The following is a 13,105-nucleotide window of genomic DNA, read 5'->3' as shown; positions in this document are numbered from 1 at the left end:
ATCCTCCAAAGTCGCAATTCGAGGAATACTTTAAAACTTTATACCACAAAAGAGGCTTCCTGCAAAACGTTGTAAGTTAGTATGGCACGATTTACTTTTAGTTTTGATTGATAATGTTAAACCAAAATTAATGTAATTGTGATTATTCTTGCATATTCCTTGCACATAAATGTGTAAATAATACTTGGAACATGTGCGTTGTTTGGCTTGTCGACGAATTTTCAATTATAAAAGTAAATCAGTCTGACTTAACATTCCGCGTACTTTTATCTTGAAGGCATTTCTTCAATTTCCGGGACTTTTCCGGTTCGAGTCTGCGCAGTAGGTATGGACTTAAAAACAGGAATAACTTGCAGAAAAACTGCAATGACAAATTTTATTACCATCCATTTGAGCTTTTCTCACCGGTAATGTGTTCGACATTTCACTCTCTCCCTTTACACCTGACTCCTCTTTCAAGAGTCGGTCGCTGTTAAACAGCTATATTTTATTTATTTAGTTCGCTTCCTGATAGTGGAAAAACCCACAATGGCAGATTCGGAGAACCAGAAATTCTGTCTGCAGGAGGTCCTGGAGAGTTTTAAATCGTGTCTATCGCCAGAAAAAGAAATCTACATCGAACACTACGTTTCTGGATGGAGAGGTCTTGTGAAGTAAGTGATTGTTAAATATTTTTGTCGTGTTTTAATCCTCCATAGTAATGGGTTAGGTTAAAGTAATTGAAAATAGCTGGATATTTTTTAAAGAAAAAGCATTTTTAGTAAGGCTTGTGGTAATTAAATTCTAAATTAAAAAGCAGGTTAGGTAAAGTACAATGACTGGATTCCTGAAAGCTGACCAAACCAACCTTTCAGGTCTTGGGTTTTCGAGGTAACGTGTTGTTCAGGTTGGATCACTAACGTGTGGCCATGACACTGCCAGCCTCCTTCTGCTTCTTTAGACACTGTAGCTTCAAACTCACTGCTAGTGAGCTTGAAGCCATATTCTTCACATAAGTTTTGTACTTTGTTTCCTGTTTATCTGCTTTTCACAAGGAGAATTTGTTTCAAGGACGACGTCACTTCTAGTTAATCCATTTGCACTTTGTAGTTTGAGTTCCTTATTTGAAAAATAAACTAGAACCCCTGCTTGAAGTAGGGCTGCACAATACAGGCATCTCAGTAAATTAATTTAGAACAGAAATAACCTTTATTTCCCCTCAGTGGGAATATTCAGGTGTACCAGCAGCAGAGGTAGATAAGGCAAAGCATGTAGATTAACATAGTAATAAACATATAATATCAGAACTAAGAAACCAAAATCAGAACCATACAGTGAGTAATTTACAGCATAAGAAAAAACAGCATACTCTGATTTAAGAAATGTGCAACTGAGTTGGATTTTTTTTTTGACCGTATGCATATTTGTGCATAAAATAACAGCAGACAATCTACGAGAAGTTGAAATAACAGTGCAAACAACAGGGATGTACAAATAATAGCAGGGATGTAAAAACATATTGAAATTCCCTAACAGATGCTAGGAGTAATGGCTGACGACACCACTTCTTTTACTGGTGGAGCTTTCCAGCGCTGCAGTGAAAAGTTAATTTATTTTGTTCTAATTTTATCAAAAATGTGAATCTCATACATAAAATATATCATTCCACAAGCAAAGTAATATTTCTGATATTCATTTTGATAATATTGGTTTATGATCCGAAAAATATAATGGTGTAAACTTAAAAGGGTTTTTAACGTAGAAATGTTATGGTCTACACTGTCATAGGGAAAAGTGTTTACTGGAAAGTTGTTCTTAACTATGAGGGTAACACACAAAAAGTTACAAAAAAACCTGTCAACAAGCTGTATCCACTCATTGTAGAAGAAAGTTAAGTGGGAGGAAAAACTGTGGTAAAACAAGGTGCACAAGTAGCAAGGATAACTGTAGCCTTCAGAGGATGGCAAAGATGTCATATCTCTGATTTTTTTAGCAGTGTTATGTAATATTTTGATTGTGGAACTAAAACTTTGGTTTTAATAAGTTATATGCCATATTCATTAGAATTAGCAAACAAGCGCATGAAGCACACAACTTTGTGTAGAATAAATATATATGTCTCGCATAAGGGAATATCTGAGTCTTAACAGTGCTTTTCAATATTTATGTTAGCGTTCTGATTATGACCCAATCAGTTGTCACTGATTAATTTTATTATTCATATTTACATGGGCCTTGAAAAGGAAACACTGGAGGTTAAGCCTGGTAGATTCTTACAACTCTTATCTGATTATGTTTCAGAGCTAGACTCCTGTAAGCACACTGACTGCAGTAAGAAAATATAAAAGTGCTCACACGGTGTGTCTGTTTGTCTTGTCAATAGGCTTCTGAACAGCTTGGGGAGCCTCTTCGGTTTCATCTCTAAAGATGCTGTCAGCAAGACCCAGATCCTGATGAACTTCCTGAAGAGTGAGAACGGCCCTCACTACGCCACAGTGCAGTCCATGGTCAAGTTTGAGCTGGACAATGAACTGGTAGACGTGGACAAGAAGGGCATCTATCCTGAGTCGGGTTGCCGCACTCTGCTGAGGCTCCACCGTGCATTGAGGTGGCTTCAGCTCTTCCTGGAACGCCTGCGGACCAGCAAGGAAGATGACAAGACTTCAGTCATGTGCAGGGACGCCTACAACGAGTCCCTGGCCCAGCACCACCCGTGGCTGATCCGTAAGTCAGCTGGCGTGGCTTTCTACAGCCTCCCTGTAAGACTGGCTTTCTTTGAAGTGATGAACGTCGGCACACCTGAGCAGGTCGTGGACGTCCTGGGGAAGGCTGTGCCTCTCCTTTGTGAGGTGTACCAGATCACAGAGGAACTTTACCAGAAACACAACCTGCACGATTTACCATAGAAAGGGAACAAGTGCTAGATTTGATCTGTCTGTAAATTATTCCTGCTGGAGTGCTGTGGAAACTGCTGCTGCTGTATGATTATCCCAGCATGTGTGCTATGTCTAAGAGTAATTCTTCACACTGATTGTACCTATGTGCATTACAATTTTAGGTAAAATATTGCATGTTTATCTTGGACTCATTGTCATGTAACTTAAATTGAACATTTTACTGTTTCTTAGGTGTTCTTTAAATTAAAAAGCAGGAGGTATTTGATAACTGTGGACACATTACTCATGAAACAAATAATTAGTCTTAAAAATGATACATTACCTAATACCAGTAGATAGCCTATCAGTTGTTCTATTTAAATCTAGTTTGATACCACATATAAGCAAAAAACAATGCCAGTAATTTAATTGCTTTATGTTCCTTTTATATGTAATCATATTGTAAAAACAGAAAAGAATTGAACAAAAAAATCTACTCCCATTTTAAATCAATTTCAGCAAAAGTAGTATAAATATTTCAGAAGTTTATCTCGTAAATAAAATGCATAATACAAATGGCATTGTTGAATAATGTCTGTATACTTGAACATTTTGTTGATTGGTAAAAACTGTATTGCTATATATCCAGCCCATATCAAGAATTAATACATTTGTCCTAGGGCTGATAGAAATTTACATCCACAAAAGCGCTGATGGGTTACTTATTGAATGTAAATTGTTATTTTAAACTACGTTGTCTGTAACCCTTTTTTTTTTTTTTTTAAATAAACAGTGCAGAATGATGTTTTATCTGACTGGCGCCTCTGCATTCATCGTAACTGGGTCAACATTTTGTTTCAACATTTTGTTGAAACAAAAAGTGTTGTTTCAACAATTTTTGCTGCAATTTGCTTGGTACATAAAGCTGGAGATCTTTGTTTTTGTAAATGACTCAGTCATAAAATTGAAGTGTTGACACGGATTTTTAATTGGATTTCGGTCTGGACTTTGACTAATGAATTTTAACACATGAATATGCTTTGACTTGAACCAATCCTTTGTAGCTCTGGCTGACTGTATGTTTTGTCAGTCTCCTGCTGAAAGACGAATATTTTGTAACCTCTACCAGGTTTTTAAGGATAGCATTGTATTTAGTACTATATTTTGCTATAAAATCTTACACATTTTGACTGCTCAGACCTTAAGTATTTATTCATCCTTGAGAGCAATGCTTTAAAAACACAACGACATTTTATTTTGTTTGCAGAAACAAAGTGTCCTCCGTGTATTTAGTTCTTAATGTTTCTAAGCTCGTCCGGGGCGATTTTACCGAACCAGCACAGTGTCCTTCAAAATTAGTTTTGAGATGAAATGTTAGCTGCAGTTGCACATTTCCAACGCCAGGTGTCAATCGAGCTTAGCCGGTTACCATGGTTACCAGATCGCCTGCCGACGCCGATAAAAAGTGAAAGGAACTCCTTCAACTGCGTGAAAGGTAAACGACCCAGTTACGCTTCATATACATTTGTGAGTACATTTACTTGTGTTTACAGTAGGTTTTAATTCTTAAAAGGCCTCTCAGTGTGAGTCGTCGTGTAAACTAACAGCGTTTTCTTGACACTTTGTAAATCATCAAGTGGAGCAGCTGAGGGAGGTTATCAATGCATTTAGCAAGACCAAAGTCTTCGAAAGGGAGGAGCAGACCCGCCGTTGACAGCTTGCTACATCCAGGTGGTTCACACATCGACCCGAAGGCCCCAAACTATCATCTCAGGGGCAAGCCGGACGGAACCGTCCGCTCCCTGTCCGAGCCTGAGCTTCGGCAGTCCCGGCGGTGGAACAGGGAGGAACTTCTGCACTTGCTACCGCAGGAGCATGATGCTGTTCCTAAAGCATCTCTAAACAAGTACCAAGTCCTTCCATCCATACCGACCAGGCAGTCCGAGGAGAGGTCGCCGAAGAACTTGGATGAAATGATGGTACAGCTCAATCTGTCTGCAGAAGTGACCAAAAGAAAAGATGGACAGCTCAGTATGGGAGCCCGGTGTGAACCCTCAGAAACAGCACTAACACCTAATTCAGGCAGTTTGCTTCTGGCTATAAGAGCGCCGTGCGGTCGGAGGTTTGAGCAGTACTTTGACCCCACAGACACCCTGCGGACGGTGAGAGCCAGCGCAGAGGCCCGGTTTGCTGCCACCTACAGAAAGGCTTTCATCGAGACCATGGATGTGCCACGCAGAACCTTTACAGACATGGACATGACCCTGGAGCAGTGTGGCATCCTGAACAGATCAGTGCTGTGCATCTCTTACCATTTCCAGCACTATTAAACAAACCGCTGATGCAGAAATACCACACTTTATTGAGCCAAATCAATAAAGTAGTTTTGGATTTGAATTAACCTGGTGGATGAGCCACGTTTCTGAGCAACAAACAACGCACCAATCAGAAATAGGAATAGGTCGATTTTGTTCATTGTGTGGTGACCAGCAGGTCAAATACTTTTCTTTTTTTAAACTGCCAACCATTATTGGTATAAACTTTAACAACGTTCAATAACAGAATTAAATAAAATTTAGTAATGCACCTCAAATTAGAATATCAACTATACCTGCTTATTCCTGGAGGTAAATCCTGAACAGATCGCCAGTTGAGACCAAGGTGTCCAAATTTTTCGCTGTTTTGGCCAAAATCATAAATCAAAAGTACTTGTGGGCCAAATAAAACTAAAGTCACAAAGATTATATTGTAATTTTTACCTGCTTAATAAATTAAGCATGTAATATTTTAAACAAGGGGTGTAAAACTCCAGTCCTCAAGTGCCTGTGTCCTGCGACTTTTCCTGCACCACCTGAATAGAATAATTAGGTCATTAGCAAGGCTCTGGAGAACTGATCTACACAAGGAGGAGGTAATTAAGCCATTTCATTCCAGTGTTTTGTACCTGTGGCACATCTAAAAACTGCAGGACAGCGGCCCTTGAGGACTGGATATTGACACCTGTGTTTTAAACAGTCAAATATTGTAGAAAAAACTGAAAGCATTTTGCAGATTTGCCTTAAAATAAAGTGACAATTATTTTGGGCTCGATTGATTTTTCTAATTCAATCTTGTATATTTTTGCTATACCAACAAAATGTGTTAATCTGAGGTTTTTGGAAGGGTTAGAGCCAGAAAGGTTTCACCCAAGTCATGGTAAGTCAGTCTTGATACACTGACCAAATATATGTACATATTTTAATTTGAAGAATTAAAAAGTTAAGATTTTAATCAAATCAGTTTTCTGAAAAAACTGTTTTCGAAACGGTTTTTTACAAACCTTTTCAAAAACAGTTTGTAAAAAATTATTTTGGTAATTCTGACTGATCTAAAATGAGACGTTTTGGTCAGATTTCAACTCAGACAGGAAAGAAAGAAAAAAAAAATAGTCCCTATCAGTGCACGTAAACCTTTGGTTTCAACTATATCTAAACAAGTACCAAGTCCTTCCATCCATACCGACCAGGCAGTCGGTCGGTATGGATAATGCAACATCCTTGAAATAAGTTTTACTATATCTAAAATGTCAAGGCATTTTTAAGTTAAGCATTTATTTTTGAAAAACCAACACCCTCTTTTGATTTGAAGGTTTCTCTCCAACTCTTCAATTTTTTCATATCAGCTAATGTTTTTTTTAACAATGCCATTAACTATGAAATTAGTCTTTTCAGAATGTTGCATGCCATCATTTCATCAGAGCCAAGCTTTTAAACATTGAGCTGATAAAGCATTAAATCATTAAAGAAAGCAATTAGCTCACAGTGGGTTGACTTTATGTATCAAACATGCGTTAAATCAAGTGTTTACATTTAACCTCACTAAAAAGATGCACAAAATGAGCCTTACACGATTGAAACTTTAAAAGCTTTGCATCCACGAGAGAAAATAAAACTCGTTCTATTTGAACTTCGGATGACTGCTGGTCACTCTGACAAATTTATTCAAACAAATTGCAAAAAAGAAAAAAGAGATGGATTCTTGTATTTAATACAGGCTCAACACGACTGAACACAGGAAGCCAGAAACAGCAGAGAAGATTTTTTGTACGTTTGTTTTTTTTAAAACAATATTGCACAGAAATGCATTATGAAACTGACACTGAAGTCCCCACTGGACTGAAACAGGTTTTTCAAACAACCGCAAACATGTCATGAAAAAATATATACACTACATACATGTCACATAATATAACAGATATTTCACTTAACAATAACACTGCAAACACACATCTTTTAGCAGCCTATGGTGACTGTACAACCTCAGTGTTGAAGCAGCTCAAAAAATCTGAACAAAAACAAACAAAAAAAGTACCAGAAACAGTGTCTTATAGCAAACTAGCAGAAAACAAACTATGTGACACAATGTAAACAGTGTCAACTACTGGAAAGCAGCAGAACATTAAATTGTCATCTTCTCCATTTCCTCAAGGTTGCTGGTGTCGAGTTTTGTAATTTTCCTGTCTGGGACAAAAGGAAAAACTCAAATTAGGATCTGATGATGTCATTATCAGAAAAATTTATCAAAACAAAGAAATCTCACTGAAATGCATTTCAATTTGCTTAATGATTTCCATGCTGTTTATGCTGTCCACCATGTTGACAGCAAAGCCTCTTCTGCCAAAGCGTCCTGTGCGGCCGATCCTGTGCAGGTAGGTCTCGTTGTCAGCGTTCCCTTCCAAATCCACCGGGAGGTCAAAATTCACCACAAGGGACACCTGCTCCACATCAATACCTGCAAACAGATAGAAATATGTGTCAGGGATATTATAAACACCCTTAGCATCATTAAGTTTTAATTGCAGATCTACTTGCCTCTGGAACACACATTGGTGGTCACAAGCACTTTCTCTTTGCCGTTTTTGAAGCGTTCGATGACAGCGGCTCTCTGTTCCACTGCCATTTCCCCGCTCAGCAGCGCCACCTGGTGGCCCTCCTTTATCAGGCTAGAGGCCAGCCAGGCAGCCATCTTCCGAGTCTGACAAGCAAATTGAGAATGATCAAAGAAACTCCCAACACTTTGAAACAAAGTGGTGTCACTTTGTTAATAGATTCACTAATGAGAATCTATTAATAGATTCTCATTCACTAATGAGAATCTATTTATAGATTCTCATTAGTGATAGTTTTCCAGATATTGTTAAGAGGGAGTTAAAATTTCAATATTTATTACATTTTAAGTTTGTGCAGTTTGGTTTCACACTGCAGTATTAAACAAACCAAACCCTTTAAAAAAATAAAATAAAATAAAAAAACAGTTCCCCCCCTTCAACCGTGGTGGAGCTACACCATGAAGTACTGAAGAAAACAGCATGAAAACCTCTGAAGACACTGTGCGCAACTTCCTTCCTCATAAAATGTTAATAAAAATTGAGCAGCATCAATATTTTAGCAGTTGAAAGGTTTCTCTTTTGTTGTTGGTAAAAGACCACAAGCTATTTCTTCTGCTAGCTCTAGACACACGGATTTGTTTTAGTTTTATTTACCCAGAATGCTTTGCGCTTTTGGAGAGGTCTCTGTAATTTTCCTGTCTGCGACAAAAGGAAAAACTCAAATTGTCCGTTTGACATTCATATGCATTTGAACCTCACCAAAGTTCATTTCAATTGAACAGAGACTTAAGTTTGTCAGTGGACCAGAGTTTGTTGTTTTTTTTGGTCCACGTAACAGTACGATTGCGCATTCACACCTTCCCAAACTCGACTTTTTAGGCAAACTAGAACAATAATGAAAAAAAACTGGAACAAGTAGCATTCCTTTGCAAAAAAACCAAAACAAACTTATTTCACATACTAAAAAATAATTTCTAAAGCTTATTTGAAAAATAACTTTCAACTTACGTGGCAGAAGATCATTGCCTGTGCAATAGTCAGACACCCATACAGGTTACAGAGCGCTGTGAACTTGTCCTCCTTCTCCCTGCAGAGCACATAGAACTGCTTGATTGTGTCCAGCGTCTCCTCTTCTCGTTTCAGTCGGATTATATTAGGATCGGGAATCACTCGCTCGGCAAACTTCATTACAGAGTCCTCAAACGTTGCAGAGAACAGCAGCATCTGACAGTCTTTGTTGAGCAGCCTTAAAACGGAATGCAGTTATCAGATATGCTTTTTTTTAAAATTCAACATTGGGTTTTTCAGGAAGAAAACCACCTGTGGATCCGGATGCTCTGGTCCCGATGACCCTGCATGGCGATCATCACATCAGCTTCATCCAACACAAACATTGTGATCTTCTGTGGGTCAATAAGCTTGTACTTGGTGCACCAGTCAAGGATGGTGCCTGGGGTTCCAATGACAATCTGCTCTTGCAACTTGACATGTCGCTCCACTAGAAAACACAAAGTGTCATGCAGATATAAAGCATTACCATTGATGTTTGATGATAAACAGCAAACTTGAGTGCATTAGAAACCTAACATACTTAACTTCCTTCACCCTTTATGTTTCTCTTCAAATAATTTTCATTTTAGCAGGCCTAAGTAATTAGTTTTTAATTCAGTCCCTACTTAAATGTAATTAAGAATGTATACAAATGTTATTCTATATATCATCACCTTCCTAAATTAATGGCCCAAAAAATTTTTTTAGCCAAACGTTGGAGGGCAGGGGCAGTGGGTGTTGTAAAGATTTTTTTTCTTTTGCCAAAGTCACTTTTGGCAAAAAATGACTTAAGTCATTATTTTTGGAAAGTGACGATAAACAAAATTTCCTCTTTTCTTCTATAAATGATGTGATAAAGCAGCTCCTCCCTGTTTAGATAAAGGATTTAATTCCTTAGATTTAATTGATTTCTTGAAAGTTTTGTGATACTTATGTAAATATAGTAGGTAAACACAGACTATCCTAACAATCAAAAACAAAAAGGCCATTTCAGGATCTTACTTCTGTTCCCTCGAATGGCGTAGGCCAGTTTCACATTTGGACAAAATTTGCCCATTTGTTCGATCACTTGGCCGATCTGCAACGCGAGCTCGTACGTTGGCGCAACACACAGACACTAAAAGAGAGATTTTCAGTCTTCGTTAAAGACGCCTGGCACTGGAGGCGTCGGATGCTCTGAAGGTGTTCTGCTCACCTGAGTCCAGGTATTGTCAGGGTTCACATGACTCAGCATGGCCAGAGAGAATGCTGCAGTCTTACCCGTGCCAGACTGCGACTGAGCAATCAGGTTCTGATGTCTAGACAGAACGAGAACATGCATGGGAAGAAGAAATGTTTTACATTTTTAATGAGAAACACCAATAACAGAACAAGTATTCACTTAAAGTCAAGCTGATGTTACACCAAACTTAATAGACTTGATTAATGAACAGAGCTCCTTAATGGTTTGTCAATATATGCATTTAACTAAAATGACAAAAAAATAAGTAAAAAAAAAAAAAAACCCAGAGCACTCAGATCTTTTGCTTACCACTGGCTCTGGTCAATTCATCCGTCTGCTTCCACATTTTGCCATTTGGTCCCCATAAACAAATAGTACCAATTTACAGGCAAGTAAATAAAACGACTACAAAACCCTATGAATGTGTTTTTTCCGCTCATATCCATGCTCACAACCGACTCAAAACTGTGTCTGAGTGAGATAGTTTTATACCTGAACACAGGGCTCCCTGACATGGTTGTCTTAAGTTGTACAGTTTTAATCAATAGGAAAATTCAACTGTTCAACTAGCCACTGTTCAACCTAAGGAGGGCAGCACTGAGACCAGGTGAGGCAGAACTAAATACATTTACACAAAAACGTCAACATTTTAACAGAAACAAAGATACCTTAACCCAATGGTCCCTAACCCTACCAACTTGCAACTTTTACATACATCTCTGATGCAACACACCAGAGTCAAAAGGCTGACTTCCCTCTCTAGCAGTAACTCAGCTCTGCAGAGGCATAACAAGCCATTCATTTGATCCAGATGTGTTGGAGAAGAAACCCATCTAAAAGTTGCAGGATGGTAGCTCTCGAATACTGGACTTGGGAAATCCAGATTTAAATATTCAGGGGTTGATGTTCATAACATTACGGCTTGACTGAGCGTACCATAGTAGGGACAAGCCATAGAAAGGCATTCCTTTCTATGATGAATGGGAATGTCAGAAAAGCTTTGGTGAACCTTGACAACATATAATTCCTTTACAAAACAGTAGATGACATTTTTGTTAAGTCAACCAAATTAGACTTCAACTGGAGATAGTACATATTAAAAAAAAACAACCCCCCCCCCCCAATACTTCCTAAGTACAAATATCAACTCACGGTTCCGCCATCATCAGAGGCAAAGCATTCTCCTGGATCCTGGACGGTCTGTTGAATCCCATGCTGAAGACACCTTGCAACAATTCAGGTTTCCTAACATTGAAGGCCCTCGGGGTTAGGTTTCACAAAATAATTAAATAAGCAGTAAACCATGAAAAAATGGCTTTCGCCAAAGAGCTCACAGTCTGAGCTCCTGGAAAGTCTTCACGGAGAACAGAGGAGAGCTGGGATCCGCCTGTTGGACCTCAACTTGGTTCCGGTTCTTCACCAGAGAGTGGCGGATCAATTTATTAAGCAAAGACTGTTCGGCCAGGTCAACTTTGTCGCCATCTCCTTCACCTCCTTCATTTTGGATCTTGTTCTGCACCACGTTGGCTGCAGGTGGAAACAGAGACCACCGCGGAAATTTAGCTCTCTTAAACAGCTAGAATTTAATGAAGACAAAAAATATTAAATTACCATTTACGTCTTCCTTCACGTTTAATGGACCTCGTATTCTGTTGATCTTTTTGGAGAACTGAAACTGTCAGACATGACTCAAGGCAATTAGCATCAGATAGCTAACACCGTATGCTAATCTGCTAACGAGCAACGAACAGGTGTTATATAATGAGACATTTAACTAACCTGAAATGATGGCGTTGTCGCCTCTTGAACGTCCACTGCTAACGCCCAAGAGTCTTCAGCCATTTTAAGAACCGAACCTTTCACAAAAGTTTGTGCTCACGTTGCCTTCTTTAGACTCAACGGTTACTGCTGCCTTCACAACCATTATCATTATAGTAATTTTAAGCTCCGATAAAAATGGACGTTCAATAAAAGTGTTAAATAGACTCCAAATAAATTATTTACAAATAAAAAATATTTACGAGATTATACAAAGGTGAAATTAATATATATCTTTCTGAAAAAAGTTTTTTTTATATAAATTGTTTAACTCGTTCAGTTATTTTCTACTTTTCCTCTGAATTACTTGATTTAAATATCTTTTCAACATTTTTGTATTCATTAAAAAAATACTTCTAACTCATTTGCTTTTCTTAGATTAAAATTGAAACGCCCGAAATGCTTGTATAAAGACATGTACTCACTTTACTTGGAATAACCTGAAGGCATCCAAGTTTTGCTCAGCGAATTATTACGACGGGGAAAATGAGGCTGTCAAAGATGCAGTCTCCCCCTACTGGTGCCTGGAGGACATAACAATTTCCCTCGTAATTAAAAATTCCTATCAAGACTGGCATTGATTAGGAAATTTCCCATTCCTGACATCAGTAGAAAAGTCTGCATCAAATTAATACTGAATTTGCATTTAGGCAAAATATATTTTTCATGAATTAAGTCCACATTAAGTATATTTCCCTGTCAATAACTGTAAATATACAGTACAGACCAAAAGTTTGGACACAACTGTGTGTCCAAACTTTTGGTCTGTATTCAGTACAGACCAAAGGTTTGGACACACCTTCTCATTGAATTCAATTAGAAAGTGTGTCCAAACTTTTGGTCCGTACTCAATACAGACACAGTTGTGTCCAAACTTTTGGTCTGTACTGTATGTTCCAACAATAATAACAATGCCAGTTGCAATTAGACATAATTTATTCAGTTTTCTTTTTTATTTTCCACCAAGCTCCTCCATTCCTGAGCATCTTTGTCAATAAACTAAACAAATGGAACAGTACAGTTGAAGCTGAATCTCGACTTTTTCAAATCAAGATTGTTATTAATATTTTAATAATAAAATAATAAAATTATTATCAATAATTTTACTAATAATAATTGTAAAATTATTAAATGTTACAATTTAATAACATTTTACAATTTTATTAAATTGTAAAATAGAATTTAATCTAAATTCTTAAATTTTCCAACAATGCGGAAATTCCAGTGCAACAGCAGCAAATGAAGAGACAGGAAATCAAAACAATAGGTTCACACAAAGATAGAATATAAAAC

At 37.8% G+C, this 13,105-nt stretch overlaps 3 protein-coding genes across 5 annotated transcripts; 2 read left to right on the top strand and 1 right to left on the bottom strand.

Annotated features, from left to right (window-relative positions):
* Nucleotides 1–316: 316 nt before the first annotated feature.
* On the top strand, nucleotides 317–3,641 carry cptp (ceramide-1-phosphate transfer protein). 2 transcript variants are annotated; one of them, XM_023327921.1, is made up of 3 exons: nucleotides 317–407; nucleotides 500–653; nucleotides 2,363–3,641. In XM_023327921.1, the coding sequence occupies exons 2-3, from the start codon at nucleotides 529–531 to the stop codon at nucleotides 2,883–2,885; spliced, it is 648 nt and encodes a 215-aa protein (XP_023183689.1). In that variant the 5' UTR covers nucleotides 317–407; nucleotides 500–528; the 3' UTR covers nucleotides 2,886–3,641. The 2 variants fall into 2 exon arrangements, with proteins under 2 accessions (XP_023183689.1, XP_005798980.1); XM_005798923.2 differs by having other exon boundaries at nucleotides 319–653.
* A 655-nt stretch (nucleotides 3,642–4,296) lies between these two features.
* Nucleotides 4,297–5,268, top strand: ubxn10 (UBX domain protein 10). Of its 2 annotated transcripts, none has more exons than XM_005798972.2 (2): nucleotides 4,297–4,382; nucleotides 4,493–5,268. In XM_005798972.2, exon 2 carries the CDS (start codon nucleotides 4,517–4,519, stop codon nucleotides 5,183–5,185), a length of 669 nt encoding a protein of 222 aa, XP_005799029.1. In that variant the 5' UTR covers nucleotides 4,297–4,382; nucleotides 4,493–4,516; the 3' UTR covers nucleotides 5,186–5,268. The 2 variants fall into 2 exon arrangements, with proteins under 2 accessions (XP_005799029.1, XP_014324228.1); XM_014468742.2 differs by having other exon boundaries at nucleotides 4,309–4,350.
* Nucleotides 5,269–6,794: 1,526 nt separating this feature from the next.
* LOC102225349 (ATP-dependent RNA helicase DDX19B-like) lies at nucleotides 6,795–11,895 on the bottom strand. Its single transcript, XM_005798971.2, has 11 exons — nucleotides 11,774–11,895; nucleotides 11,606–11,669; nucleotides 11,329–11,521; nucleotides 11,147–11,239; nucleotides 9,968–10,070; nucleotides 9,775–9,889; nucleotides 9,043–9,220; nucleotides 8,731–8,968; nucleotides 7,706–7,868; nucleotides 7,434–7,625; nucleotides 6,795–7,354 (listed from the first exon to the last, which is right to left on the bottom strand). Exons 1-11 carry the CDS (start codon nucleotides 11,834–11,836, stop codon nucleotides 7,293–7,295), a joined length of 1,464 nt encoding a protein of 487 aa, XP_005799028.1. The 5' UTR covers nucleotides 11,837–11,895; the 3' UTR covers nucleotides 6,795–7,292.
* Nucleotides 11,896–13,105: the final 1,210 nt, after the last annotated feature.

Source organism: Xiphophorus maculatus, chromosome 1 (genome assembly GCF_002775205.1).
Source record: "Xiphophorus maculatus strain JP 163 A chromosome 1, X_maculatus-5.0-male, whole genome shotgun sequence".
Classification (NCBI taxonomy): Eukaryota; Metazoa; Chordata; class Actinopteri; order Cyprinodontiformes; family Poeciliidae; genus Xiphophorus; species Xiphophorus maculatus.
Note: the sequence above shows the minus strand (reverse complement) of the source record. Positions and strands in the feature narration are given on the sequence as shown.